General features: G+C 44.4%; 4 protein-coding genes across 6 annotated transcripts; 1 reads left to right on the top strand and 3 right to left on the bottom strand.

Annotated features, from left to right (window-relative positions):
• Positions 1-400: 400 nt before the first annotated feature.
• On the bottom strand, positions 401-2,804 carry admp (anti-dorsalizing morphogenic protein). The gene is made up of 5 exons (XM_086129033.1): positions 2,495-2,804; positions 1,798-1,934; positions 1,608-1,730; positions 1,321-1,513; positions 401-1,078 (listed from the first exon to the last, which is right to left on the bottom strand). Exons 1-5 carry the CDS (start codon positions 2,802-2,804, stop codon positions 639-641), a joined length of 1,203 nt encoding a protein of 400 aa, XP_085985159.1. The 3' UTR covers positions 401-638.
• LOC147195294 (serine/threonine-protein kinase NIM1-like) lies at positions 2,586-17,583 on the top strand. The gene is made up of 5 exons (XM_086129032.1): positions 2,586-2,735; positions 13,196-13,485; positions 13,569-13,844; positions 14,124-14,392; positions 15,082-17,583. The coding sequence occupies exons 2-5, from the start codon at positions 13,431-13,433 to the stop codon at positions 15,814-15,816; spliced, it is 1,335 nt and encodes a 444-aa protein (XP_085985158.1). The 5' UTR covers positions 2,586-2,735; positions 13,196-13,430; the 3' UTR covers positions 15,817-17,583.
• pnhd (pinhead) lies at positions 5,571-11,371 on the bottom strand. 2 transcript variants are annotated; one of them, XM_086130168.1, is made up of 7 exons: positions 11,026-11,371; positions 10,562-10,657; positions 9,868-10,010; positions 9,477-9,759; positions 7,797-7,978; positions 6,757-6,815; positions 5,571-6,173 (listed from the first exon to the last, which is right to left on the bottom strand). In XM_086130168.1, exons 1-7 carry the CDS (start codon positions 11,093-11,095, stop codon positions 6,023-6,025), a joined length of 984 nt encoding a protein of 327 aa, XP_085986294.1. In that variant the 5' UTR covers positions 11,096-11,371; the 3' UTR covers positions 5,571-6,022. The 2 variants fall into 2 exon arrangements, with proteins under 2 accessions (XP_085986294.1, XP_085986295.1); XM_086130169.1 differs by having other exon boundaries at positions 9,477-9,756; positions 11,026-11,370.
• ccl25a (chemokine (C-C motif) ligand 25a) lies at positions 16,512-17,713 on the bottom strand. 2 transcript variants are annotated; one of them, XM_086129035.1, is made up of 4 exons: positions 17,615-17,713; positions 17,151-17,268; positions 16,752-16,869; positions 16,512-16,659 (listed from the first exon to the last, which is right to left on the bottom strand). In XM_086129035.1, exons 1-4 carry the CDS (start codon positions 17,676-17,678, stop codon positions 16,633-16,635), a joined length of 327 nt encoding a protein of 108 aa, XP_085985161.1. In that variant the 5' UTR covers positions 17,679-17,713; the 3' UTR covers positions 16,512-16,632. The 2 variants fall into 2 exon arrangements, with proteins under 2 accessions (XP_085985161.1, XP_085985160.1); XM_086129034.1 differs by having other exon boundaries at positions 16,641-16,869.
• Positions 17,714-23,369: the final 5,656 nt, after the last annotated feature.

Here is a 23,369-nt window from a genome sequence, read left to right as displayed (position 1 = left end):
AAAGTTGAAAAGCGAGAGAGACATCGCAGTAACGACTCTACCCAAAACTATCGATAAGCGCATTGGAAAATGGATGGATGGATGAATTATCTTGATTTCAACATTTTTATCTTAAAAATAATCCTAACTATTTTTTAAATTCTGACCATTTAAAAAAAGGTATTTATACATATTTAGAAAACATAAGTCCGATATCGATCGGCAGTTTTCTATATTAAAAATAAATCTATAGTGCATTCTAAAAATACATCGTCCTGACATAGGCACAAGAAGCCATGGTCAGTTCCAGCCAGACCTAATATTTTTCAATTGATCGTTTTATATTTATTGCTTTCAAGTGTTTTTTTCATCCAAGTATTGACATTAATTATGAGTTTACGACTGCATCCGCATGAGTGAGTGGTAGACAAACGTCCATTCTGACAGAAATTGCGGGCCCCCCTGTACATGTATTGAGTCACTTTGAAGAATATTTGTACATGTATACACAATTCATTCTAACGTTGTAATTACAACCGGAAACATAAAATATGCGGATTTACACGGAACATCACTACTGCCATATATTATAATTTATACCTATTTACATATAATACAATGCCACACGGGACGGAGGTACGAGGGTGGGAAGAGCGCGGTCAGTGGCAGCCGCAGCTCCCCGCCACCATGTCGTTGTACTGCTTGAGTACCACATTCTCGTCGTCATCGAAATAGAGCAGGTTGATGGAGAAGAGCTTGTCGGGCACGCAGCACGGCGTCTCGACGCTCCTGATCACTTTCAGGGCGTTGATGATGGACTGCACGGTCGCGTGGTTGGTGGGCCTCATGTTCTGGCCCAGCGGGAAAGGGCACGAGCCCTTGCAGTAGTAGGCGTTGTAGCCCCGCGGCGACACGATCCAGCCCGACCAGCCGATCTCCTCGAAGTCTACGTAGAGCGGCAGGCGCTTGCATGGCGTGGATGCGCCCTCCTCCTCCGCCCCCACCGCCGCGTGGTCCAGGGAACGGGCGCTGCGGGGGGATGCCTGGGCGGCCATGGGGGATTGGGGCAAAATGGCCGGAACTTGGGTATCGTCTGGATCTGTCAAAAACAAAATCGTTATTCGAGATATGCAACTCATCTCGCAACGTCTTGCCTCGAAGAATGAACGGACGACATCGTATTGGCATCGGAAGTACGCATGTAGACTCTCTATAACTTCCACTAACAACCCAGGCTAAACTTAGCTCCTCCCCAACAAGGAAAAATGATTACTGTATAATATGGCCCACTCCTAATACAGAATCTTACATTTCTTCCAATCCAATGAGCAGGGACCTCACCTGTGCTCTCCAGAGTAGCGGATCGTCGTCGTCCATCGTCCGTGAACAGCACCAGCATGGGCTGCTTGCTCTGGTGGTGGTTGCGTCCTGAGGCGAAGCGAATCAGCTTCAGGTCCATCTGGGTGCCCCCCAGGGTTCGCACCACTACGTGGAGCCCCAGGTTGCTGCCCTCATCCACCGTCCACGAGCGAACCTTTAGTGGAAACACGACTCGAGGTTAGTGGTTTCAAGCAAATTGGTCATAGGTAGTTAAATTTTGACTTGGGGGGGGGGGGGGGGACACTCACAGCTTGAGTGATTGTAAACACCTCCCAACCGTTGGAGTGGACCGGGATGAGTCGAGAAGACAGCAACTTCCTCTCTTGCGTGTTGTTGGTTTTGATGGTGTCCAGCAGCTGGTAGACGCTAACCTGGAGATTAGCTGGGTTAGCTCACCGCTGACACATCCACCACAAATGTGCGCAGGAAGCCGTGTACCTGGCAGAAGTGATGCCTGCCCAACATCAGCGTGGCCTGAGGTCGCAGCTTGAAAAGGTGGAGCTCAGCCGTGAGGATCTTCTCTGTTCTGGCAACGGTGGACAGGTTGAAGCGGAACTCCACCTGCTCGCTATGCACTGCAAAGACGGGTAAAAAATCTTTCTAAAACCCTCTAAAGGCGCCTTTAAAATGAATTGGAATATTCTTTTTTGAATACTTTCAACATCAATTTGAAAACCTTTGAAGTGAATTTGATTTGAGCAAAATTGAAGAGTTATGCAATGTGGTACACAGGCTCTCGAGCAGGATGTGAAATAATCACTGAATTAAATATTCAAATTATTCATAAGCATTGTGGCGTGGAAATAGGTACTCGACTGTAATTTTTTTTTCATTTAAGTTCAGTTCAGTTGTGATTAATCCTTTAGGACTGTTTGTATTCACACGTTTAGTTATATTTACATTTTTTAAATTGAATTTATATTTTAAGTAGGCTGATCAAATATAAATTGGGTAAGATTAAGTGTCACGTTTTTATTATTTTGCCTACAAATCAGACCGTTTGAAAAATTCCCAGGTGGAAAAAAGCAAAACAAAAAGTAATGACTGTGCATCCATAAGGACACAAAGCTCACAAAGACACAAATGTCTTGTTTCCTGAGTGCAAACAAGTTGATGCGCGCATTCTGTGACTTACGCTTGTCAAAGAAGCTCCGCACGGTGTTGCCCTCCAGCAGGTAGGGGTCCTTGGTCACGCCGTCCACGTCGGCCACGGTGTTGTACAGATCCAGCATGTATTGCGGCGGCTGCTTGCGTCCGTGCGCGACGCCTGCGGGCGGGTCGTCCATGCCGAACACCGCCAGGAGCCGCTTGATGGCGTCCGAGCGGACCTCCTCCGGCCGGGCTCGGGTGGACTCAGTCGCGTCGGCCTCCTCCAGGTAATTGACCGACGGCCGCGCCCGGACCACCGTACACGCCGAAGCGATCAGAAGCACAAGCGTGAGCATCTCTCAAGCCCTAAAAAAGTGAGTTATGAAGTGAAGAGTGAATACTGCGGAGGACACTTATTTATATATCTTCACAGCGCACCCCCCCCCTCCTCTTCCTCCTCACTTAATCTCATAGCAAACAGCAGTAAAAAAAAAAGATGCTAATGTAAATCACCCATCAGCGAATGTAAAGGGGGACTAATGGCGGTGTTGACAAAGGTGCCAAGTCCACCGACTGGCCGCTATTGTCCTCGAGTCTGGCAATAAACAGTCAAATCCACTTAAAAGTGGAAAAGAAAGGAGGGGGGTGGGGGAAAAGTTTTACTCGATGGGTTTTATACGTGAAAGTGTCGCCCCACCAACACCCCTTTCGAGGAAGTGTCGACCCTGCCGATGGATCCATTAATTTGGAATAATGGAACCCGATTAACCGGTGTCCTTTTCCCTCGATTTGCATGACTGGTTAGCGTATTGAGTCACACACAGCTGCTTCATCGTCTCGACAGTTTTAATTTCTTGACACGGTCGGGGGAGACGCCGTTCACTTCTGTATGAATGTTTGTGGGAGGTGGGCATTTTTTACACAGGTTGATTGATTCTAAACGGGCGGGGGCAGGCCGGATCAAAAGTTCTCCACTGCACACGACGACCAAGCGGGCAAACAAACCATAAAAAAGAAACAACGCTTGTTGGACGTGTCACACGAACGTGCCGTTTCGCACAAGGACCACACAATTCCTAACCAAATGTATGCCCAAAATGCTATATAAATATAGACAAATACGTGCTCTTTATGAATTTCATATTTAAAACAAAATTTTCAAAGCATATCTAAAAATTTCACGATCCTAATCCAACAACAAAGGGTGTGAAGTAAACAAGGTAACCAAATATACCGTCAAGGGCAGAGCTACTTGCGAGCCACCTCCACATCTGTTTATCATACCTCCATGCAGGACTACAAGCAGAAACGAACCTAAGTAGAACGTAAAGTTTACAATTGCAAAGAATTAGGCCATTGTTCTGTCATTGTGCTTTTTAGATGTGATTGGAATGAATGAGCCTTTGATCACGGTATGAAAAATCGCTTCCGCCTTCGGTGACAATTCTTCACTCTGATTGGCTGTTAACGACCGAATCGGCGCATGGGATGGTACGTAATAGCAGAGCGGTGGCAAAGAAAATAGCATCCTCTAGTAATTAAGATCAGCAAAAATGTTCTTTTTAATTATATCATACTTGGTCCTGCTGGTATTATGAGCGTGTTGGGCACGGTTCTGTCTATGTGTAACTTTGATTCCATGATAGCCTGACTGTGGATGGTACTGTATATGACTGCTTACAGACAGAATCGTTTTGATGTGAGTGACGTACGTGCGCATTTTGTTAACCACTTATTGATGAAGAAACAGTGCACAGATCTAAAATGAGGCGAAGGTTCTCATCCCAATTACTATGTTTAATCGTTTAGTTCGACCCGGTATTGTTAAGCACAGTCTCAACATTAAAATAATGCTAGAGTTCATAGGATCATTAACAAATATTCTTAATGATTAAATTAAAACGTTTCATGTCAAAGTTTTGAAAGAAATGCTACTGAAATTAATGGTGGAAGACAAACATTTCTAGAAGGTCAATTGCAAATATCTTGTACTTAGACTTTAAATACAACTGAACTGTCTTTAATATCTAATCGACAGGCGAAATGCAAATTCTCTTATTTGACCGAGGTCTCGAATCCAGATCCAGCAAGCAAACCCTGCCAGTTTGTCTTGAGCCACAAATGCTTCTACCTGAGTTGAAGCACCTGTGGCCAAAGGCAAATTTGGGCAGGTGTTACTTTCCGGACCTGGATTTGACACCTGTGTAAGATCACAGGTTGTGCATTTTGGCTGCCGTAATGTACTTTTTTTTTTGCGCCCCGGCGTTTGCACCCGTGCGCCGCATTTGGAAAATTCTAGACAGATTGCCTACGCTAAATGGCGACGCTTATTTGCCTCTGCCATTTAATGTGGGCGCAGTTTACCATCAAAGTTTGATCATTTTGCATTTAAAAGGGGTGTGCTTTCAGCTTTGGTTAGTATTAATTCTACGGTGTATTTTCAAAAATGTGGTTATTGTAAAAACAAAACGAAAGGAAGGATAACCGTACTTCATGATGATGATGTCGAACTTGCACTCTTGTTGCACTCTTGTACAGAAACTCCGTTTTAAATTGCTCATTGCTGCTTACAATGGTAAAATCGTGGCAGGCTCACTCATGCCGAAAGAGTCTTCATGAAAGCGCTTCATGGGGCCTGCCGCTCTCTTTATGGCAGGTAGTTCAATGCGTTTTGGGAGCACTGTGAGGATCATCCATCCATCCATTTTCCGAACCGCTTGATCATCACTAGGGTCGCGGGAGCCTATCCCAGCCGTCTTCGGGCAGTAGGCGGGGGACACCCTGAATCAGTTGCCAGCCAATCGCAGGGCACCGAGAGACGAACAACCATCCACGCTCACACTCACAGCTAGGGACAATTTAGAGCTTCCAATCAACCTGCCATGCATGTTTTTTGGAATGTGGGAGGAAACCGGAGCACCCAGAGAAAACCCACGCAGGCCCGGGGAGAACATGCAAACTCCACACAGGGAGGCCGGAGCTGGAATCGAACCCGGTACCTCTGCACTGTGAAGCCGACGTGCTAACCACTGGACTACCTGTGGGGATCAACGATTTGTAAAATGTATGTGCGTATGTCGATATGCATGACAGATAACAGATAAAACACAAACACTGGCACGTTTATTACAGCATTAGATTTATTTGTAAGAATTATCCCTTTTTACATATATTACATATTTATACAACAATATTTTAAGGGGTGGCACGGTGGACGACTGGTTAGCTCATCGCAGTTCAGAGGTTGTGGGTTCGCATCTAGGCTGCGATCTTCCTGTGTGCAGTTTGTATGTCCTCCTTGTGCTCGCGTGGCTTTTCCTCCGGGTACTCCCGCAGGGCATATTCGCTGAACTCTAAAGACTCTAAATTGTCTACACGTGTGAGTGTGAATGGGTTGTTTCTGTATACGTTGCCCCGCAATTGGCTGGCGACCACCCTAAAGTCAGTTGAGACCCGGATGAGGGTACGCGGCACAGAGAAACGGATGGGACGCTTCCACGGATGGACGAGGTGGCTTGGCGAGCATGTCATGCGCACTTCTATCCAGTAGGGGGCTCTGTGTCTTTGTGAGTGTTCAGTTGGGGCAGTGGCAGGACGCGATGGACAGGATGGTGCTAATCTTGCCGTGCTGGCTAAGGAAGCTGTGTCGCTCGTATCCCTGAGGCACACACAAGTCGGATTGTTTGTCGGCCCACAAGTGGCAGATTTCGGGGTCCGACGGACTCCTGGAGAAAGAGGAAACGATGCCATTCGCATTTCGTTTGCTGACTGTGCGCTTACCTGAGTAGACTCGCGTGAAACTCTCCGCCATGTTCAAGTACATTCAATAGTATCCCCAAAAACTAATGAATTTTTAAAAAATGGTGATAGCTTTTAGCACATATATAAAATAGCTTAATAAAATACTACTTCCGGTTTTCAAAACTGCCAGTATTTTAGTGAGCACCCTCTCAAAGGTTAGATTAACTAAATGGGAATGATATATTTACAGTATTTACGCAGTATGGTGAAATAAATGTCATTTTCAAACAGTTGCATACAAACGCATGATTGTAGGTCATTGTTGCTCATACAAACCGCACATTCAAGCTGACAAAATATCATACCTTTACGACCTTTTTTCACTCATTCAGTCCAGTCCCAGAAAAGAGTGAGGGGTGTTTAAAAGAACATTTGGTGTTTGTGGAGGAAAGTTAAAAGAGTCGGCTGGAGAGGGTGTCAGAGCTCACAAGCAATTGTGAAGTGATGACCGTTGGCGCGGACGTTGGCGTGGCCGTGTGCGTCGGTGGCAGCTGTGTTCGTACGTACCTGAGAAGGCATCGCTTTCCTGAGGTGCAGCCTCCCATACATCTGCCAACGTCCACTTCCTGCGGGCCATTAGCAACACACAGAGACGGGCCGTCAGCTCACAAATATTGACAACGTCGTTTAGCGTGGCCCGCCGCTTTGATTTGACACCTGCAGGGGCCCATTTGTGTTTGTCCTCCACGCTCGCACCTTCACTGCTGAGCCCAGACCACCCCACAACAGACCCCCAACAATCCCCTAACTCCCCCCACGCCCCCACACACACACAAACACGCAAAGCTTCTTATCCATGAGGACAACGCTTACAATTGTGAATAGTCGGTTTACATATGCAGTGGCATTACCTAGAATAGGGATGGATATTCCTTTCTTTTTATTTATTTTAAAACTGACTACTCTTATCAGTAAAGTCTAGATTTTCTTTGGGGGGGGCAGACGTTTTTCACGGGTCACATTTTGAATTTAAAAGTATTTTAAAGGGTGTTGAATCCCTTCATTTCCATGAACAATGACATTTGTTTATTCAGGAGTTTACTTTTTTTCATATACTTGTAAGATTTAAATTCAGTTGATGCACATAACTTGCTTTTGCCGGCCTCATAAAATGATGTGGCGAGTCAGATCTGAACTTTAGAATTGCTTTGGCCACGACTGTCCGATCACCTTCGTCCATCCCTAATTATGCCCCCCAGCCCCCCTGACCCTTCGCCCCCAACAGCAAAGTCACATGAAATCAATATTTGTCCTGTTATTTTCCTGTCCACGTAGACAAGGTCCAGTCCCCCAGCTTGCGGTTGTGGTGCGAATAAGTGAGAGGAAGTCAGGAAGCCGTCGAAGGTGCTGTCTGCCACACGCAGGCCAACATGAATAAAAGTACTTCATTAGTGTCTAGCTCACACAAGAGCAGCGTTTCCTCTCAACTTGTGAAAGCAGAATTACAAACGAGGCCGCTTTGCATGTGCTAACACGATGAAAATGGAAGGAAAGGTTTTCCCCGGTAAGGCCTTAGCATCTCTGCGTGATTCTCATTCTAAGAGTACCCTGAGTCTCTCCTCCTTGACGCCGTCGTCGTGCTGCACGATTTCATAGTAGTACTCCACGTAAGGGACCCGGTAGCAGCTCTCCTTCAGCTCGCAGACCACCACCGTCTGGATCATGTCCACTTTGTTGGGGGTCTCCACCAGGGCCGACTTGAATTTGGTGGGCACACAGGAAAATCCCTCTGTGGAGAAAGCCGCATGGTGTCGCATTTGAACAGGTCTGATTAATAATAGAAAAAAAAATTAGCATTAGCACTGAAAAACTTTGGTTGACGTGCACAAAAGAAATTGGACCATGCTTTCATTTGTTAATCTCTTCAAATGAAAATAAAGCGTCAACCTGAACCTGAAGGGTAGTCGGTAACAATGAAAACATTTGGAGGGAGAATTCTTTGATTTAGTTCAATATCAATATTCAAATGACGCAACAGCTCTTTTGATAATCGATTAATCGTTCAGAAACCTTGTTTTACTTCAACGTTTTTTGTTGTTTTCAGCCTCTCAGTCGTAAATATTTTGTAATCCTCCATTAAAGCAGACAACTTCTCTTGATGCTTCATCGCAATGAAACATTGACAGATATTTACTTTGACTTTGGAAAACAACGATCAAAACGTTTTCCTATTTTCGGACACGTGACCGAACCAGTAACTGAATCATAATCCAGTTAGTTTGAACTAATCGATAAACGGGTGGAATTTTTAAGCACCTGATTCATGGATTAAGAGTGGGAAAAAATCGTTCCGTCAGCCTAATCATATCAGATGAATAGTAAATGAAAATGTACTACATGGCACTAAGTCCCGAATTGCTTGTCAACGTTGGTTTGTCGCCACTTCAAAAAATGTTTGCAAATGTCAATGGCAAACGTCTGAAGAGCTGCGAACGGGACTGTTTAGAAAACTGCTGTCAATCCTCACCAAAATTCGACTAATTCCTACATCGATCCTTGAAAATATCGAAACCATCGCCTCACTATTTTGGTTTCTGGACATATACAGTCGGTTTTGCTTATCAAGCTCTCGTGAGCGCCTATGGCGAGGAAAAGGTTAGATTTTTCTGTAATTTAGGTTGGCATGTCTCGTACATGTCGGAGCGTCCCCTTTATGCAAATTGAGAGGCCCCTCCCATGGTGTTAGTGGGGGCGCGTCCGCCTGGCATGAAGAGGCCTTTTCCACGCGACTGCTTCCATGACTGGGCTTCCTCAGCCGAGTGCCAATTTCACTGCAACTTTTCTACAGATTTTTGGCTTCACTCAAACTGCGCGAGGCGATTAGCGCTACTGTTGTTGAATTAAACGTTGTTTATCAATGAGGCTCATTTAGATAGAGGTGGGCAATTGACCTCATTTAAATATGCGCCAACACCAGCCAACACGTGAGACGCATTCCGCTTGGCAGCGCGGTTAGTGAAGCATTTCACCCACGCGGTCTTTGTGAACGAAGCGTTCTCCGTTTGCTCCATTCTTAGCGGCCAGAACCACGCAAAAGACAGGCAAGCCTTCAGAGAATTTGGCCTACAAATTTTAGCAAGCGCACTATTGTTTTGTTGATAGAAAACTTCCTCCAAAATATTTAAAGCAAATTAGAATTGGGAAAAAAAAATCCATCATGAATTACGAAAAAAAAACAAAAAAGGGAACTAAATGAAAACTTTCAAGGCTTCAATGAAATGAACTACCTGGCGCGCCCTTGGACTGCGAGCACCCGCCCACGTCCACGACGCTCTCGTAGGGCGTCTCCGAGTAGAAGGTCCTCAGCGAGGGCACGCGCATGCACTGAGCCGGCTGGATCTCACAGTGGCACTCCTGTATCACCTCCACTTCGCGGGGGCCCTCGAACAGGAGCACCCGGTCCACACGCAGGCCCGTCGGCTGGCACGCGTGGTTCGTGCCACACGAGGACAGTGTCGTTTTGCGGGGCTTTACGCCTTCCGCGGCGACTGCTCCGCGCATCCTCAGCTGCTTCGGATTTGAGGTCAGAGTGATGACATTGGCCCAAACAAGACCATGTGGAGGTCACAAGGCTAGCCCTAGCGCCCACATGTGGTACTTTGGAGGTACTGCACCTACTTTTTTGCTCCTGAGGAACTCCAGCATGGATGCGTGTTGCGCAAGGTCCCGAGCTCCGGCCGCGTGAGGTGGCCTGGCCGCTGCCCCTCCGCAGTTCGGCCTGCACGCGCCCACATCCGCACTAATGGGACTGCCTGAGATGTCTGCAATCAAAAAACAAACAAACAAAAAAAAAAATCAGATTTTACATCAACAGTTTAGAAACGGTACTCTGGCACTCTATTTTTATAGTGGTCTCTAACTGGGTGAAAGAAAAAGAAAAAAAAATATTCATTCTAAATATTTGTGCTCGTAAAAAATATCAACACAAAGTGTCTCCTTTTGTGATTATCATAATTTCTGTTTTCAAAAAGAAATCATGAACTTCATTTGAAACTTTTCAAGTGATTGACAGGTGATGCAAGGTGGCGAATGACAGATTGGGTTGAACCATTTTGAGACGGGGGAGGGGGGAGACTCTTGGTTTTTAGGGGAATGAAATCAAATAACCTGAAAATAACATTCATTTTGTAATTTCCTGAAAAGTTCACATCATTTAATAATTATTCATAAAACATTCTTGCATGGATGTTACTTTTTAAATAGATTTCAAAATCTTACGTACGCCCCGGATTGACTTCATGTACCCCCCCTCCCCATTTAGAGCCACTGGTTTCAAATAAGGGCGCGTGGCTAACGAGGCCACAGGCTTTACCTTGACCGATGTAGACGAAGTGACTCTGTCGCCTGCAACACACCCTTTGCGTGAACAAATTCCGGTGGTCCACGTGTTTGTTGAGCACAGTCGCCACTGCAAACAACAACACAACTGAACAATACCACTTAAACATGTATGGAAGTATCTATGTTTGTTTCTGTGTGTGTGTGTGTACCCACACATACACACAAAAAAAACAGTACAGGAAGTGACAATGTAATTTGTAATTTGGTGGACAACTTCCTGTCGGCTCATGCTCACAAGCGAAAAGGTGCCGATTCATGGTCTGCCTCGCTCCTGTTTGTATCCAAAGAGATTATTTCCAGTCCAATCCAATAGTGATCAACTGCCATATTCTGGCGCAAGGTCCAAATCCTACTCGCAAATAATGCAGATGCATATGGCCGAAGAAGTAAAGGAGGGACTCGGGAGTACTCCGCAAAGCAAACAGCAGTACTTACGTGTCACGTGGAGTGCGCACAGCAGAAAGAGGCATTGTCGGGATACATGCATGGCTCTCGCTTCCCTCATCCTGCTCCTTGGCTCGCCAGACCCAGAGTGTCCCTCTCGCCCCACCAACGCCTCTGTTATTTATACGAGCTTGGGCCTTAAATGTCACTGCTGCGGAGTCAAAAGAAGCAAGTGAGAGCTAATCCAATTTCCATGCTTTTGTAGAGGATGCTAGTTGTCCCACGAGCCACTTCAAAGGTGAACCTCCCGAAAACAAGGGCCAGCGTTCGCTTTTCTGGCCCCGCGTGTGTGTCGAGCACGGCCCCGGCTCGGCCTAATGAAGTGGCTCAAGTCACCCCGCGGCCATTAAACGTGTCAATCCGAGGCATTAATCATCTTTTATCTCAGCGGGGGAGGTATGTAGCACCTCTGACTTAAAACAAAAAGCAGGCCAGGATCAGCGCCCCGGCCTCACCTTCCCGGACCGCCTCCAGCACCTTTGTGTTTATTCAGCGCGGCAACAAATGGTCCCGAGAGCTGGGCCCTTTTTTTTTTTTTTCACCAGAGCAGCACACTGGAAGATGATGTATTTTATGTCACGCTGGAAATGACGCATTTACTTTTGGGCTCAAAGGCAAGGGTGTGACATAAAAAAGACACAATAAATATAAAACATGGGTTACAAATCGCATTTAGTGTAGAAGGACTGTGTCCCGCCTCAGGAGAATCGCCAATGGCATCAAATTGGATCCATGTAACAAGAGCAGCTTTGCAACAAAATTGCTCAGATTATCCTTCCTAGCCTTGTTCCGAGGCAAATTTTGTGGAGCACTGTCATGTATGCTAGCATGCTATATTTTGAATAATGAAAATTTAATACATTTTAAAAAAAAAGAAGAAGTGATTCTCAATGTAAAGTTGACAGCACTAACTATACTGGACCCAATCTTCCTCGATTCTTGGAAATAAAGTAGTGCTTTTGGGGCAGGTTCCTTCTGGGGACTCCATTGTCGAGGCCTGCGCGTTAGTGTCATTGTGAATTATGATGTTCAAATCTGCACAAACTTGCAGTGTCATCATCCCGTGCTGACATGCTCACCAGGCTGGAGATGATTGGATTATCCACCGGGCAACATGTACCAGTCAGGTTGTGCGTCTGTCTGGTGTTATGTTGTCTTGTGTCTGGGTCACTGGGTCACGATTGTCACTGGGTCACGATTGTCACTGGGTTACGATTTGGACATGGGAAGGACAGTTTCTTGAAATTCTATTCATGCGACATAACGGAAGAAGTCAACGGAGTAGATAATAATAATAATAATAATACATTTTATTTATAAGCGCCTTTCAAGACACCCAAGGACACTTTACAATAACAAAAAACACAAAACAATACGGGTTGAGCAGCGGCAGCCAAAAGATGAGCAAATAAATGACTTGCTGACCAGTTAAAGTTAGCAATATTAAGCAGTTCCCTTTGTGAAAATTTAGGAGAAATTTTTTTTAACGCTATCGTGACTTAAAATTCCATAAATAAATAAATACAATGATAACCTGAACAGTACAGAAGCAGAAATATGCACGCTGTGGTCTCTTCACAGGATTGGCGGATTAACCCGCAAGATCTCCCCTTGCGGATGATGTAGATGGCCTTGCATGTGACAATTGGTGACCGCCTTGCGCCAATGACCGTGCGTCTGTGACGGGGCTCCTGTTAAAAGTATTTTATTCGTTCAATGAATTCATTTCTACAACGATTCGCCGAGATGGTTGCACGCTGGTGTCAGATTTATGAATGAAATCCGATGACATCCACCACACGCGACGAGGCGCTCGGCGGCATGAAAATGATTAAACGCCCGTTTGTACACCAAGCGCACAGGCGCCTGACTACAAAAATAGGGCACTTAACCCTTTCATGCTCCCTGTAACGTGATAACATGATAAACTGTCCACAGTAGTAAAAGGGTAAATATAAAAATGCTCTTGAAACATAAATAGATGTTAAAATGCCAGGAGGATTGTATTAATTTAAATTGGCATTCTCCACAGTGAAAATTGACCAATTACAGTAAACGTAATTAGGAGCAACTCTTACTGTCAATCTGCTGTGACCCCATCACTCGCAGCGCATATTAAAGACAAAAGGATAATGGATAATCCCACTGTTGTGTTTTACAGGCTCTTGCGTTCATGTTTGGAAGCCTCTGCAAAGTCCGTCTGCGTGGGAGGAGCCCGGATTACAGCCCTTGGGACATTACGGGCCACTAAATGATCCCGGCACAGCAGCGGCGGACGGCCACCCGCAACGGCAGCAGCGACATTTGGGAAACGTCAACCGAGAGTGCCGTTTTACACATGTGGACGCTTTTATATCAACTCCTCTGCGAGCTAACTCCTATATGGGCTAGTAGTCATGTATTTGAACAATAAGAGCCACACAGAGCGCAACAAGAAGAACATCAAAAAATGTAAGTGCGTGTAAAGTGACCAATTTGTGTTTTGTAGCTTCAACTGTGTACCCCCCCCCCCCCCCACCCACCCATCTTTTTAGGGGGTCCCCCCAGACGACACCCAGAGAAGGTGTTCAAACGGGCATCCCGGAACACGGCAGAGACGAACCAAAAGCCGGATAGGAAGGAAATCAAAGTGGAGCAGGAGGTGGCGCGGCACACGGCGTTCTCCAAGGCGTTTTACGACCTGAGCCACTCACAGAGGGTGATGGATGAGCTCACATTTGGACGGCGGGTCAGCTTCTATGAGCTCAGAGGGGAGATCGGATCCGGCAACTTCTCTCATGTCCGACTTGGTATACACGACTTGACCAAAGGTGAGTCGGGCTTCGCTAAATTTAGGGGTTGGTTGTCTTGATGGCCGGAATGTCCTTCGTGCCGCCGTGCGACCCTTTTGCGCTGAGCCAGTGCGCTGTGAAAAAGGCTTTGTGGAGATTTCCCCCAAATGGGCTCGTCGTATGTGATGTCACAATCACATCTTTGGGTGTGCACCTCAGGGATCCGTTTATCCACGAGAGGTCAAGTGATTCCGGAGAGGAAAAGAGCTCTGATAACCATAGAAGAGGAAGTGGGTCAATTCATTTGTTCTGTCGCAGAGAGAGTGGCGGTGAAAGTCTTGGAGAAGGCACGCCTGGACAAGCGCTCGCAGGCACTGTTGGCCTCGGAGATCTTATGCATGGAGAAGCTGGCCCACCCGAACGTCGTTCGCCTGTACGAGGTGGTGGAGACCTCCAAGCGCTTGTACCTGGTCATGGAGTACGCCAGCGGCGGGGAGCTGTTCTCCCAAATCTGCACCCGCGGCCGCCTCTCCGACCTGGAGAGCAAGCTGGTGTTTGCTCAGCTGCTGGCCGCTGTCGAGCACATGGTGAGTGTCGGCACGCGACCTCCGACATGCGCGAGAAATGAGGCAAAGCGGGTTTTCTTCCACGAGCGTACGTATTCGCTATGATATGTGATCGCTCTCTGTCACTAAGCAAAGAAAGGTCATGAAGATTGGGAAACACTTACATTAAAGTGATATCAAAAGCTAGTTGCACTCATATATCAACAAAATTATTTATGAATGGGCCCCTATAAAGACTACACCGTTATGAAGGTATTTTTCCATCATATTTTCTTTTTATGAACATTATTCGTATTCAGCATTTTTTTTTTTGGCTGCTCAGGACATTTTTTTTTGATCTTTAAAAAAGACTTTTTAATGAGTATTTACATGAACATTATGATGACTTCATACATTTCTTAAAAATGTTTTTGTCTTATTATTCATCATAATTCTTGGATTAAAAAGATCGGGGGCGGGGGTTGGGTCTATTTTTTTCTTACTTTCTAATCAGTTTTATAATAATAATTATTATTAATTAATAATTATAATATAATATAATTATTATAATATTATATAATAATAATAATTATTATTATTATTATAAAAATAGATATTTTTATTATGATCACGATTGTTGCTGCTGCTGCTGTTGGAAGAACGTTTATCATTTTGTATTTAGATTTTCAGTCAACGGTTTCGTTTCCTAACCTCCTTTCCTCTTGCGGCAGCACGCCAGCAACATCGTGCACCGAGACGTGAAGGCGGAGAACGTGTTCCTCACCGGCACCTGCTGCGTCAAAGTGGGCGACTTCGGTTTCAGCACGTGGTGCCGCCCCGACGAGGTGCTCCACGCGCTGTGCGGTTCCCTGCCGTACGCCGCGCCCGAGCTCTTCGGCCGCTCGGGTTACGCGGGCCGCCACGTGGACATGTGGGCGCTCGGCGTCCTCCTCTACTTCATGACCACCGCCGCCATGCCCTTCACGGCCGCCAACGCGGGCAGGCTGAGGCGCTGCATCCTGCAGGGCTCCTACAGCGTCCCCTCCTACGTTCCAGCCCCCTGCGGGGAGGTCATCCGGGGCCTGCTGAGACCCGTCCCCGCCGACCGCCTCAGCGTGACGAAGGTCATGTCCTGCGAGTGGTTGAGGGGTGTCGACTATCCGCGAGCGTACCTCGCTTGCCGCCCGACGCCCGCGCACCTCTGCGGGCCGCCCGCCGCGCTCACTTCCGACGACCTGAGCGTCAAAGCGGCGTTGGAGGAGCTGGGTGTGACGGAGCGCCACCTCCTGGACAACGGGCCCGGCCTGAGGAGCCCCGTCACCGGCGCCTACCGCATCCTGCTGCACCGAGTCCAGAGGAGGACGTCGGCGGAAGCGATGGGCTACGGCTACGTGTGCATGACGGAGACGCGCAACAGACTCAAGCGGCTGGACAAACGCGCCTCTGCGGTTTGTATCGTCATGTAAGCACCGCATGCTTTTTTTTTTGTTCGTTTAGCGCAGTGTTTATTTGACAGGCTGTAAGTTAGCGCCTGTGAGATTGGAAACAAAGAAACACAAAATTCAAAGGAACACAAGCAAAGAATTCATTTTCTGATCCCGGGCTCCACCCACGGGTATGGATTTTGAATTCGAATATGAACATAATGGCAAGGGTGACTGGACATTTAAGTAAGCCCCCGCACTTATGAGCTATTCAAGAGCTCGCAGCCTTGACGTACAAGCCATCTCTGGTGACAGGGAGCTCAATTCAACTTTAGAGTAAGCAGGCAGTTTGGCAAATAGTGAACAATTCATGAAAAAAAAAAGGCTTCAAACTGCCACTCTTTCTTGAAAATGTCCTTTCACACTCAACATAAAACAAAGAAAATCGCACGTTTCGTAAAGTAGAAGTAACGAGCCAACAATTCAAAATGCCAGTGACTGGCATGCTAACTATTAGGATGCCGTGCTAACGGTTAGCATTGATAGCTGCGACTTTTGAACACAAGCGGTGGAGTAAAACATGTGAACAGATAACACAACAGTATCCTTCGACGACCTTATAACGAAGTCAATACGCATGAACATAAACCACACCGAGTTTGAGTGGCTAAGCAGTTTTATTGTCACAATGTTTAAGCAAGCGCTCATGCTACACACAGTTCACATTCACATTTTATGGTTTCCATTTGCACGTAAACACTGTTTCGACATGTCATAGTGACGCGTCGTCACAATAAAAAGTCAACAGTGAAAGTCAAAACGTCGATTGGCTTTTTCTCCAGGAGGGTGAGGCCACACTCAGCTGATCAAGCGACTCTTTTGGCGCTGTAAAAAAAAACAAAAAACAAACAAAGCCCAGTTTTACGATGCACTACATAAAAGAAATAAGGAGAAACGTGATGAAAACGATCAAAGACCTTTGGGGCGGTCTTCTTGACGTGTTTGACGGCTTTTTTGTCGATGTTGGCCATCAGCTCCTGCACCCACGTCTCTTGCGGGTCGCAACAGTACACGCGGCCTTTCCACATGGTGAAGCTGCAAGGACGAGACCAAAGAAGGAATTCAGTGAACGGTCTACACTTTTTGGAATTTCGATAATAGAGTATTTCCTGGAGGGGAGAAAAAAAAAACATGCGCCTGAAGTATGCCTCCGATTTGTTCGGTGAGCATTTTCGCTATTTGACAGCTGCCCCACAATGTGCGTAATAGGAAGTTTTTTCCTGAATGGAAACTTTTCTAAATAATTTTTTGCTTCTTTCTTTTGGGGGCGGGGGCAATCCCGTAGCGCGTAGCTCACTGCGCACGGGTGTGCTCACATGACAGCACGGATGTTGCAGCCTCCGTCCGTCTCCTGAATTCTGTACTTGACCGCACGCGCCTGCGTCCTTTTGCTGAGCTCTTTGACGTAGGTCAGGCAGCAGTCGTCGTACGACACTGAAGCAAGGAAAAATAAACATGCGTTGACTCAACAAAGGACACCGAACGGCTTGTAAAACAAGATTTAAAATCAGAAAAGTAGTAGTTGCTCCTGATGTCCCCGGAGTAGAAAAGCGCGGCATGAGCGGCGCCATGTTCACCATTTACTATTGATTCCCAATCCACAAGTGGATTCCAGTCGGTGTAACGAAGGCTCCATGAGGACATGTCCTCCCTTCGCCCCACACGGGCAATCAACAAAAACCCTCATTAACCTTCACTTTTATCTCCTGTGGTATGTTGCGTGTCACCGTCATAAAATAACAACAAACAGCTGGCGTGTTGTTGTTTTTGTTTTCCTCACCTTGCGCCATTGCCAGACTCAGGCAAGATAAGACCAAGAGGATGAGTGGCGTGCCGAAACGCATGCTGCCACTGTCACGATCGATTTAAGGCTGCGATTCTGCAATCGGAATAATAAAGTCAATGGGTAACACGTTTATTTGTTCACCTGCGAACCTTTGGACATGCTTGCATTGCTTTAAGGAAACACTTGATGTTGACGGTCAACTTGCTTTATATGAAATAATTCAACCACACCCTCAAACTCATTTTTTGAACCTTCCTGACAGTTATACAAGTGTAAAGATAAGTTCACCACACTCTCAATCAGATTTTTAACATTAATAAAAGTCAAACAATAAGGTAACCGTTGTGAACGCTTTCAGTGTCCGGTTAATCGGATGCATTATTATTATTATCATTATTATTATTATCCATCCATTCATCCATCCATTTTCCGATCCGCTGAGCCTCACAAGGGTCGCGGGGAGTGCTGGAGCCTATCCCAGCTGTCTTCGGGCAGTAGGCAGGGGACACCCTGAACCGGTTGCCAGCCAATGGCAGGGCACACACAGACGAAAAACCATTCGCGCTCACAATCACGCCTTGGGACAATTTAGAGTGCGCCATTAACCTGTCTTGTATGTTGTTGGAATGTGGGAGGAAACCGGAGTACCCGGAGAAAACCCACGCAGGCACGGGAGAACATGCAAACTTCAGTCAGGAAGGCCAGAGCCGGAATCAATTCTGCACCTCTGCACTGTCAGGCCAACATGCTAATCAGTCGACCACTGTGCCGCTTATCATTATTATTATTATTATTACCGGTATTATTATTCACTATCATGATCAATTAACTATGCACCGATGTAACATTTTTCAATGACACACAGGTTTTAAAAAAGTTAACCCCATTCTAAAATCGAATTCTATTTTTTGAATTAAGCCATTTTATTTTAACTTGTGTAGCGCACAAGTGTAAAAATAAATTAACCAAATGCGATTTTTTCATATCATTTTAACAGTCATCAGTTCAAAAATGTACACATTTGCCATGTTAGCATTTGCCACAGTCATACAAGTGTGTAAATAAGTTAACACGACTCAGCTTTTTGTAAAAACAAGCCAACAAACAACAATAAAAGTTCAACACAATAAAATGCTGCTTTCTATGTGTGTGTGAGTGTGCGTGTTGCTCACCTGTGTGTTCGCCTTGCAAGCTGACGGTGTGTGTGTGTTACCTGCGCGGGCGAGGCCTTTTTATAATGGCAAAAGAGGGCCGTCTCGCCAGGTGTCGTATTTCTGCAAAAGCGACTCACCTTTGTACCCAAAATCATTTCTCTTTCGCTTTCCCAGAAGATGTGATTTTTTTTCCCGCTTCATGACAGACATGTTGGTAGGATAAATGCGGTGTCTGTCCTGTGGTGACCTGCTGTCTGTCGACATGACATTATTGATTTAAGCGAATGAGGAAAAAGCTGCGTGGATATCAACAAGTGAAGCGATGAGCGACATGTTGACACGACAAGATATTATGGACTGTTTTCAATGGCATGTTGATTTTGTATTTTGTATTTATTTAATTTTTTCGCCCACGCAGCATTAATAATGATTGACGTTGTTTTTGATGTGATTGATGGTTGCATCATATTTTTAACATGAAATAATGTATTATAATATTGTATCCCAAAGAATGTGACGTTATTGTCATGATTAATTACCATCGGTGCAAACATGTCATGTTTGAGCTGTGTGGCAATATTGATGAGATTGCTTGACAGTGGTGACTGTCATCAATGATTTTTTTTTTCATTTTTTGAAATGGAAAATGTTTAAAACTAATTATGGTACTAACTTTTATTGTCTATCAAATCATTGGTATGATTGACTGGCAGTGGGTTTTTGTTTTCCTCAAGGTAAATAATCTCGAAATATGGACGGTACTCTATTACATTGACATTTATGGATGTTTCTTTTTCCAATAAGAAAAAAAAGTGTGAATATGTGATGTGCTTTATAGAAATGGCGATTTGGGATGGGGAGGAGGGTGAGCTATGTGGCATGATTGACTGGAAATTGGTTGTCTTATTTTTCAAGAGAAAATAAAAAGAAACGTGTTGTAGTTTTCGAAATGGAGTTGTCTTTGACTGTTGAGCATTATTGGCATGATCGATGGGTATCAATTATTGCTATAACTCCATGGCAATTATTTATTTTTTTTCTCAACAGAAAAGATAAGAAAAAAAACCTTTATTAGTCTCGCAAGGGTTTTTTTCTTAGTAGAGATATTTATTGTGCTTCATTGAAACGTTTGTTTGATTCTTGACCTGGTTGATCGGAATTGCTATTTTTATGTTTTTAAAAAAGTATCTTTAAATTGCATTTGTTGGAAATTTAGATTCAAGCCCGCCCCTTCCTAGAGTGACATTTATAATGGACATGTTTTTTTTTGTTTGTTTTGAAGTGCTGTTTTTTTTTTTACTTTTTTGGTTTTTCAGAAAAGGAAAAAAATTATGCATCGATATTTTCATTTTTTTCTTAATTTTGTGGCACTCTCTATTTTATAAAAATAATTATTATCAGGTGAAGATACATTGAGATTAGACGAGACAAAAAAGTTACACTACCAAACTCACCGTTCCCCTTGAAATATTTGTGGTTGAAATTTTGAATTTGCGTTCGCCGCATTTGGGTGCGTGACCTGTGGAGAGTTGAAATGTCCGCTTGACATACGCTACATGAAATAAAATGGGTCCTGTTTGGCCAGGTCAAAAAAAGCAATTCATTTTAACGATAAAGCAATAAATCACGCTGTGTCAACAAAGGCCTGATTGATGACGGCCTGCGAGGCCTGCGCTTCCCTGAATTTTTTTTTGCCCTCATTACTGCATCCGTTTATCACCAGGTGCACGTTGTGATTGTCAGGCCTGTCAGTTTCGTCTTCACTTTACTGGAACTTCACTTGAGCTTCAGGACAAATGCAGCAACTGGAAATTATGGCTCATTTCCAGTGCTCCCAAACACCTCCCACGAAGTCAAAAGCCATCCCGGCATCAGCCAGACTGAATTGGAAGCCATTTCTTTGCATTATTATTGTTTTTTTTCCCCTTTCAAGGTAAAATGTATCAATATTTGCATTTCTATTTGCCTTTATGGGATTGTTTGCCATTAATTTTTTGTGGACGTTGTTGATTGGCTTTTTTTTTTCTTTCCAGAGAGAAAATGTATAAATGCATTTTTTTCCCGCCCATAGAAATGTAAATTTTCATTCCCCTTACATGGCATTATTGGCATAATTTATTTAAATTCATAATTGATGAGGTCTTGCGATCTTTTTTTCCAAGTGAATAATTTATACATTTTTTAACAGTTTAATAGAAATGCCCATTTGCCTATGTGGCATTGTTTACAGGGTTGATTGATTATTTTTCCCCAAGAAAAAAATAATTTATATATGCACTTTATTTAACAGGTATTGGGTTTTTCCTAATATGCATTCGTCATGAGTGATTGATACTAAATGTTGACATAATTGTTTCATGAGAAAAATATAAATATGTGTCTCTCACAGAAATGTTTGGATTTTATATTATTTTTTAACGTGGTTGGCATTATTTACGATTCATTTGAAAGACATGATTGATGAGGCTGTAATTTGTTTCTTACTTTGAAGGGAAAAGTTGTAGAAGGAGACTGTAGAATGGGAGGACATTTTACATCTCTCCCATCACATTTTAAATAATCTCCACAGAAATTCATAAAACATGCCGTTTCTGCATTAACTGACATGCCTGAGACCAAATCTAAAAAAAAAACCCCAACAAAACAATGCTTGAAAATAGTTTTAAAAATACCAACTCAGTCTCGAGTACCCCCCAAAATGGATTTTTTCTCCTGTCCCACCTCCTAATCACCAAATTTAATTTTCACAACCTAGTTAGCCTCGATTGAATGTCTCGTTCTCCCTCATACAACCCTGCTACCCTACTCTGTATATGATCAGAATAAGACTTTTTTTTTCTTCTTCACTTATTTACATCATGCCCTGCAATTGTCAACCAGTTCAGGGCGTCCCCCGCCTACTGACCAAAAACTGGGATAGCTGGGATAGGCTACTGTGCTCCTTTACTGGGACTTAAGAAACTATTATTTGTCTTGTATGATTGTTATCATTATCGAGGAAATTGTTGCAGAAAATCAGAACATTGCCGAGTTGTTTGTCAAAAATTCTGGAAGGACCCAAATGTTCTCACCCGTGTGGCAATATGGATTTTATTTTTTTTACAGACATGATTTACTAGCATTTTTTAAGAGGAAAATGTATTGCATATCATTTAAAAATGCCTGAAATGAATGTCATTTGTTATTGCCTGGCAATGATTTCTTTTCCCCCTCTAAGGCAGTGATTCTATGTGAGTGCGCATGCTTCCTCGAGTGCTACGCGAAAGAAGAAATGAATTAACCGTTCGAACTGCATCGGGTGACCGTGGCTTCAATGTTTTTGTTTGTTTGTTTGCTTTTAAAGTATTTGTGTTGAAAATGTGAGAACCATTGTTGTTCCTGGAAAAGAATCCTGAGACTGTGTTTCATAGAAATGTAAATTGTTTGGGTGTATGTGCTGGTATTTGCACCTTTTTTGGGCTGTGGTCATGGCATGATCAACTTTTTTGGTTCTTTTCAAATATTACTAATTTGACAAAAATGTGCACAAAAAGAAAAATTTACGTCTAATTTCACCGCCACTGGCCCCCCACATTCATTTCAATTGCACAATAGGAAAAAAAATGAATATGTAGCATGACATTGGATGCTGCTGCTGCTGCTTAATGGCCCCTGAATGTCCAAGTGGATATCTGATAGCGTCGCTGTCTCTTTAAACCTCCACTGGGTCTCAAGTACAGCACTTAAGCCCATCGTGGAGCGGAACTTGAAGAGTGTTGTTCTGCTCGGTCAGGATGAACGACGCCATCCTCTTTTTAACCTCAAATAGATTTCTTGTGGATGAAAATAGAGTCGGAAAACGTAGCATTGACACCCTCTGCTTTCTAAAAACAATCATTTTCAGTAATATCAGTCGTTTTTCGCATCTCCAAATTGAATTTGTCGGGCTTGGGCACATGAGTGCCCGCAGTTTCTTCATTTGGTTTTATTAAGATAGACCCCACCCACTTCTTTTTTAGGTGCAATTTCGCAATGCAACTGCTGCTAATTTTATTAGCAGGTTATTCTCACGCTCTTTATTAAGATCAGCATGACTGTCAAGAGTATCTCTGCAAAGTCAGTGAAGCAGAAGCCAAATGAGTAAATGATGATTATCTCCACCCCTGCGAGTGCATGATCAAAAAAATTACCGACAGCTTAGTGGCGACAACGCTTTGTCGGGATTCGATGGTCCCCCGCCGACGGGGTTTGGGCACGGGCCAAAGCGGCATAACTCATTCCCGACAACCCAACATTGTTTTAGTGCCATGTTGACTTTGGCAGTGCACTTATCCGCAAAGAACACATCTTCCCCGCAGGCATAGCTGCCCATGAGTGAAAATGTACTTTGGTGCATCGTACGCACAAAGACAATTAAAAATCGGCACGCCTGATTCGCGGCAACCATTAAATTCATATTAATAACAATAATTTTGCCAACAGCTCCATTTTTCTTGGTGAAAGGAGCAGTAACACATCAGACACGGTTTGCTCCCAGGCTCACCTTACAGACTTAGTTTATTTGTTTTTGTTAAACTCGTTAGCAAGCTAGTTGTATGAATAATGCTTAGCAATAT

Source organism: Hippocampus guttulatus, chromosome 14 (genome assembly GCF_054856545.1).
Source record: "Hippocampus guttulatus isolate MCC_2025c chromosome 14, RoL_Hgut_1.0, whole genome shotgun sequence".
NCBI classification, from domain to species: domain Eukaryota; kingdom Metazoa; phylum Chordata; class Actinopteri; order Syngnathiformes; family Syngnathidae; genus Hippocampus; species Hippocampus guttulatus.
The sequence above is the reverse complement of the archived record's forward strand: the minus strand, read 5'-3'. Positions and strand labels throughout refer to the sequence as shown.

Excerpts from the sequence above, each read along its gene's own strand:
- admp (XM_086129033.1), bottom strand. The coding sequence starts at position 2,804 with ATGCTCACGCTTGTGCTTCTGATCGCTTCGGCGTGTACGGTGGTCCGG. Across the intron at positions 1,935-2,494 it reads GCGGAGCTTCTTTGACAAGC|TGCATAGCGAGCAGGTGGAG; the intron begins GTAAGTCACAGA and ends CCGTCTTTGCAG. Across the intron at positions 1,514-1,607 it reads TGTTTACAATCACTCAAGCT|GTTCGCTCGTGGACGGTGGA; the intron begins GTGAGTGTCCCC and ends TTTCCACTAAAG.
- pnhd (XM_086130168.1), bottom strand. The coding sequence starts at position 11,095 with ATGAGGGAAGCGAGAGCCATGCATGTATCCCGACAATGCCTCTTTCTG. Across the intron at positions 9,760-9,867 it reads AGTTCCTCAGGAGCAAAAAA|CAGCTGAGGATGCGCGGAGC; the intron begins GTAGGTGCAGTA and ends TCAAATCCGAAG. Across the intron at positions 7,979-9,476 it reads GCAGTCCAAGGGCGCGCCAG|AGGGATTTTCCTGTGTGCCC; the intron begins GTAGTTCATTTC and ends CTTTCTCCACAG.
- LOC147195294 (XM_086129032.1), top strand. The coding sequence starts at position 13,431 with ATGTATTTGAACAATAAGAGCCACACAGAGCGCAACAAGAAGAACATC. Across the intron at positions 13,486-13,568 it reads CAAGAAGAACATCAAAAAAT|GGGGTCCCCCCAGACGACAC; the intron begins GTAAGTGCGTGT and ends CCATCTTTTTAG. Across the intron at positions 14,393-15,081 it reads TGGCCGCTGTCGAGCACATG|CACGCCAGCAACATCGTGCA; the intron begins GTGAGTGTCGGC and ends CTCTTGCGGCAG.
- ccl25a (XM_086129034.1), bottom strand. The coding sequence starts at position 17,678 with ATGCGTTTCGGCACGCCACTCATCCTCTTGGTCTTATCTTGCCTGAGT. Across the intron at positions 17,269-17,614 it reads GAGTCTGGCAATGGCGCAAG|TGTCGTACGACGACTGCTGC; the intron begins GTGAGGAAAACA and ends TCCTTGCTTCAG. Across the intron at positions 16,870-17,150 it reads TGCAACATCCGTGCTGTCAT|CTTCACCATGTGGAAAGGCC; the intron begins GTGAGCACACCC and ends TCGTCCTTGCAG.